Genomic DNA, 6,148 nt, shown 5'->3' with positions numbered 1-6,148 from the left:
TTAAAAATTACTTTTTCTTTTTTCATATGGCAATATACTGTATATTGCAAGGGAAAACAATATTGCAATGTCAGATTTTTCCAATGTCGTGCAGGCCTAGCATACAGTGTTGCTTTAGTTTGGACATGAGGAAGAAATCTGATCTGCTGGTTCCCAACAATAGCAAATACTCAATTACTATCCTTAACCACAAATTTAAGGAACCATCCTTTGGACAGGTCTAGTTACCACTTAGATGCAAGTAAAATATTTGATATCGAGCAGATTAGTTTATAACATACTGTGTAAGTGAAAGATCTGAATACTAAATTGCACCAGTGCAAAACAAAACGGTGGTAGCTGTGGATGAGTTCTCTGCTTAGCCCTAAACGTTACATAGGACAAACTGTGGGACGTTCCTTAGTCACAGATGTGTGATTTATTAGTGTTTCTGTTAACATGAAAAGATACTCCTAACACACACTCAGTATGATCTGTCTAAAGCTTGGAATTTATAGCAGGGGGATGGTGATGGTGCAGTGGATACCTGCCTTTGGTGTGGGAGATCTGGGTTTGAGTCAAACCGGGAGGAAATTATGAAAATCCATTGGCTTGCCCCCATTTAGCATATGAAGTTAAGTCTATCATTTAGCTTCTGACACTGGGGAAATCATGTGTGATTTAGAGGTTGACTGTAGCTGTTGCCTGCATTCATCCTGTCATTTCTCATGTTCATTACTTTCTCAGAGTTTGTTGTGAGTTTCTGACTAAATGATATACACTACCGGTCAGAAGTTTGGGGTCACTTAGAAATTTCCATTGCACTCCATTATAGACAGAATACCAGCTGAGATCAGTTGCATTGTTTTTTTAACCAGGGCAGCAGTTTTCAGATTACATTATGTGCTTACATAATTGCAAAAGCGTTCTCCAATGTTTTTCAAGTTAGTTTTTTTAAAATGATATCAGATTAGTTAACAGAATGTGCCTTTGGATGATTGGAGGAATGGTTGGTGATAATGGCTAATGGCTATTGTATTAAAGATGAGCCACCCACTCAGATCAGCTAGTATTATGTCTATAATGGAGTGGAATAGAAATTTGTAAGTGACCCCAAACTTTTGACCGGTAGTGTACATAAGAAATTATGTGAACATTTAGTCCAAGTGGCTTTGTTTACCTAAAGTGCATCTCTCTGAACTCTCTCTCTGACCCACTGTAAGACTGAACGCTTAATCTGTAGGTTCTGGGCTTATTTCACACAAATGCAAGGGCTTAAATGTGAATTCAATTGCTTCACTTTGATCAGTTTCCAGTTATACTCTACGTTGAGGATCTCACAAGTAGTGGCCCCAATGAGCTCTTTCTGAACTTGACCCAGCCCGGACTCACCTTGTATGGCAGGACAACAGCAGAGCCTCCACTAATTCCCACAATGGGCACTGCCGTCTGAGTGGAAATGAAGTCCAAGATTTGTGCCACGGCCTCCGAGCCAACATTGTCCTCGAACACCACTCCATGGACACGGTTGGTAGACAGGGTGTCACAGATGCGGGTGAGTAATGCCCGTGGGTTGGTGTTGTTGACCAGCACAGTGATGGGGTTCACCTCCAGAGGCAGGTCCATGAAGTTTTCCCGACTTAACCGCCCCTTAATCTCTGTCTGGTATGCCGATCCGCTGAACACCACCGCCACGTTCACAGAGGGCGTGGGAATCCCAAAGGGCCGGCCTGAGCAGAAGGGGACTGTGCAGAACAGCAGCAGCAGCAGCAGCGGCGGCGGCGGCCACCACGGGGAGTCGCTCAAGCAGCCTAGACGAACGCCCATCTCAGTCACCTACTGCCTGGAGGAGGGGTCAGAGTGAGGGAGGGGTCACCAAAGGGATTGACATGTTAGATACACAGGAACAGTTGCTGTTTTTTTTCTGAAATGTTGTGATAATACGCAGTAATCCCTGCTGGCCAGGCAACCAAACTGCCTTTTGTTTAGAGTTGGCTTATTTTGATTAATGACCTTTTAGCTTCATCTCTGCTCAGTGTGCTGGTCTGCCTGCCATAACTAAGACAGTGTAAGAGCCCATTAACGGAGCCCAGAATAGTATTTTTAGAGTGTGTCAGCGTGCGACATGAGGCTGTGGCCAGGCTGTTGTGTCTTAGGGTGGCAGCTGCCACCCTGCTGCTGTTGTATTTTGTGGTCCAACCCAACAGATGGTGTCCAGTGTTTAATGCAACAAATGGAGAACAAGAGGATTTATCTTTCTTTTTTTCCCCCTGTGACATCACTTTTGAAGCTGTAACTTAATTTTTTTCAGTGGTCCAAAGCATTCAAGCTTAATCTGCCAAAGGTCTGCATGCATACATTTGGCTATGCTGATTAATTGACATCCATAGTTTCATTATTACGATTTGTAAGCTGTTTGGGGAAGTTTTCCTTTTCTAGTTATGAAGCTGACATTTAAATTTTTCAAACAGCAAAGTCTACAAAGAGATGGAAATCCCCAAATTGGCCTTTGAAAAAAGCCAAGCTCGTTGTGCAACATTGCATCACTTATGGTCTGGATTGAAACCAGCAACACTTAGCCAAACTGTCTTAATTTCTTCCAAAACCCTAATTTGCTTTGCTTCTTGTGTGCCGGAAGGTAATTGAGGAGAAACACCATTGCAGGGCTCTGTGATGTCAAACCTTGTAGCGTTGGTTTAACATTCACATTGTAGCCAGGCGGCGGTTTGTGTTGAGCTGTCAGACAGACTTAGGCTCTTTGTCAAATCTGTCACGGTAGTGTTCGTGGCTCTGAGAGAGTGCTGCACACCGGTCCCCTGTCACAGAGATCTGATCCACCATGTGATGGAATCCCAGTGGGGTGAATATATTGTAATCCCTTGGTAATCCCTTCCAGGCGTCATGGCCTACGGCTTGATTGTAGTGTATAAACTTATCAAGAGATTTGGCTACAGTACAAGGCTCAGTGTAGCTGTATGGTGCAGTTCTTTCCACGTTCTACTTGGACCGTGAATTCCCCTTAGCAAACAGGTTGGCAGGTAAACAGGCGGGCTGGAGAGAAGCAGGGGCGCTTGGTTAGTACGTCTCTAGAATAGTTATCATGGGATTGTTTTTCCAGTCATGCCACTTGCTGAAATCCCCATAAAAGACATCATATGTGCGTGGGAAGCCGTAGATGCTATGTCCTACATGCGATTCTCCAGGTAGGCGCTGGCTCATGAATCATTTCATAAATCGATTAGTCCACATGGTGAGAGGGCATCTGCCACATTCCTTTCAATGACATTCGCCATGTTTTAGCTGCGACAGCAGTAGAGTAGTTTAGGGTTAATGTCTTTGATGGGGAGCAACGTACGTGGTCAAAATGCTTACAAGCTTCAACCTCCACTGTGTTTAATCAAGGCAGGGAAACAGCTAAGGCAGGTATATGAAGGTCGAATTCCGGTGGTGGATATAGAATTTAAGCAAACCGGGAATGAGTCATCAATAACTTTGTGACAAGGCTTTGTATTGTCAACATGACTTTCAATACCAAGGCAAAAAAATAACGGCGACCGAGTTTGGCAAACAGGAGCTTCCAATATAACTTATTTAATATTTAGATTCTGAACAGTGCAATCAGCTACGCTTTGTGACACAGCGGAATTGCAGATTGGCACTGATTAAGAGGCTTTTCACCTGGGCTAAATCCTCCAAACAAAATCATTCCTGTGTATACAAGGGCTGAAGGATTCACTCTGGTGTTGGGGATCAAAAGTCACTGTGGAGGATGCATGACGGGGTACATCTATCGTGAATTATCATGATACACACAGTCTATTTGGCTCTGAAGCCTGGTTGTAATGGACACAAGGTACATAATGTAGTATGTAGAGACAGGTTGCTGTTTGCGTCATGGCGCTGCTACAAAGTGGATTCAGAATGAGTCATACTGTACTTGGTGACAGAGGAACTGAGGCCCTTTACTATCAAATTCCTATTATCCTTGTGTTATGTATAAATATGCTGGAATAACCCATTTGATGAAAGCTTCTTATTCCATTTATGTAATAACATTCAATTGAATTTTACTATACTTCCTAATAGGCCTGCACATTTAATCATTGTAAAATCACAATCTCGATTCACCCTGTTCACAATGTAATTTTTTTTAAAAGTTTTTAAGATGAATTTCTTTTTATTACTTCAATTCTCATTTGATTTTACTAGCCGACTGCATCACATACGCTACTACTTTCTTCTGTGAGTTGCAAACATAGACTGGATAAAATTTTAGTTTTAAGTTTTAAAATGCTCCTAAGCGCTGCAATGCTCTCCCTTCTCTTCATGGAAGCCTCTATGTTTACAGGCTTCTGGTGATACGCAATGTGCTATAGGTGCCAAAAAATCTAACAAATCGATAGCACATTATGGACATTGGCTAAATATATTACATGCATGCGTGAATATTCTATGTTTAGGAAAGGTTTCTAACCATTAAACACATTGGAACTATTATCTGTCAAGTTTCTGTACGTCAGTTGTCAACAAACGCGTCACCAACTGGGAAACTCTGTTAGCAAAGTCTAGCCCCAGTTTTCCACCTCTGACTCCCACATGAAGTGGCGTGAATGATGACGTTTTCACTGGAAAAAATGTTTTTCCGATGCCCATGAACGCACGATAAGTCATATGTCTGGTGCAAAAAGCGAAAAAATACAAACATCCGAGGGTGAAAAAGAAGGGTGAATTACACGAAGACAGCAATGTATAACTGGAGAGAGGATAATACCATATTACTAATGCAGTACCAATATTCAGGAACTTCTGTTCTAAAGTAGGGGTGCACGATTTTTGATTCACAAACAATTCAGGGTGTACATTGAGTTACTTTTCCCATGTGATAAGTATAAATGCCATTACAAAACAAAAAAAAAAAATTATATAAATAAATATATTAATTGATCTTTTTGGAATTGGAATTGATCTTGAATCAATTATAAATGTGAATCGATTTTTTTGCACACCCCTATTCTTAAGGTCAGATGCCAAAATGGACAACAAAGTCAAAGAAAGGCTTTGCTGACCGCTGTGTAGCCCGTGTCATGTCCTGCCTCCGGCGTATTCAACATCTGACTAAACGGTTTCTCAAACTACTTGCTCAGGTGATGAGCAATACGATAAAAATCCATCTATAATTCTTTCTGCAAGCATTTTTTTATATTGAATAGCCACACATGAAGTGGTTATGTGTAAATTTTATTTATTTATTTTTATTTTATTTGAAAGTATGTTCGTACTAGAAAACTCTTGTGACTTTTAATTAGGGCTGAAGGATATTGTGTTTTAGCATTGACATTGCGATGTGTGCATGCGCAATAGTCACATCGCAGGACGTTTTTGCTGCTTATAAAAAAAAGTAAACTTTGGGCACCCAGATAGCTCAGTTGGTAGAGCGGGTGCCCATGTATAGAGGTTTACTCCTCAAAGACGCAGCCGGCCCGGGTTCGAATCCGGCCTGCGGCCCTTTGCTGCATGTCACTCCCCCTCTCTCTCCCCTTTCATATCTTCGACCGTCCTGTCAATTAAAGGCCTAAAATGCCCAAAAAATAATCTTAAAAAAAAAAAAAAAAAAAAACTTTCACCGTTCTCCTTTTACATGATTATTACCATCCGACCCTTCCCCTTTAAGACAGGTAACCATGTGGGCAACGTGTGTATGTGACGTTAGTCCGACGGGGTTTGTTATGGGAAGTGAGGATCTCCGTGTGTAGAAAAGTACCGTAGGCAGTATCTGCAGCTGACACAGTGATGTCATAGTCTGATGGGTAGTCAGTGAAGCTACAGTAGTCAATGTTTTATGTTCGCTGCAAATACAAACTAAATCACCTGATTAATGCAACATAATCACAACGTCTCCTGGCCATTTCCCCCGCAGAAAGCTGCTACCAGACAGGCAAAGCTAATATAGTTAGCCTAAAGAAACAGCAGAAAGCTGCTACCAGCCAGGCTAAAGCTATATAGTTAGCTTAAAGAAACAAGCAGAAAGCTTCTACCACCAGGCTAAAAATGCTAATGTTAGCTTCACAGAACAAGCAAAAAGTTGCTACCAGCCAGGCTAAAGCTAATATTGTTAGCTTAAAGAAACAAGCAGAAAGCTGCTACTAGCCAGGCTAAAGCTAATATAGTT

The 6,148-nt window shown here is 41.7% G+C and overlaps 1 protein-coding gene across 1 annotated transcript in view; it reads right to left on the bottom strand.

Annotated features, from left to right (window-relative positions):
* The window catches only part of grin2ca (glutamate receptor, ionotropic, N-methyl D-aspartate 2Ca), an 86,787-nt gene that overhangs the window by 60,724 nt on the left and 19,915 nt on the right, over nucleotides 1-6,148 (bottom strand). Inside the window, exon 2 of the mRNA XM_032538175.1 lies at nucleotides 1,372-1,822. Within this exon, the coding sequence (XP_032394066.1) occupies nucleotides 1,372-1,806 (435 nt within the window). The 5' untranslated portion in view covers nucleotides 1,807-1,822. The remainder of the gene's footprint in view (nucleotides 1-1,371; nucleotides 1,823-6,148) is intronic.

The sequence above is a fragment of the Etheostoma spectabile genome, chromosome 15, assembly GCF_008692095.1.
Source record: "Etheostoma spectabile isolate EspeVRDwgs_2016 chromosome 15, UIUC_Espe_1.0, whole genome shotgun sequence".
Lineage (NCBI taxonomy): Eukaryota > Metazoa > Chordata > Actinopteri > Perciformes > Percidae > Etheostoma > Etheostoma spectabile.
This window is presented reverse-complemented; position numbering and strand designations above follow the sequence as displayed.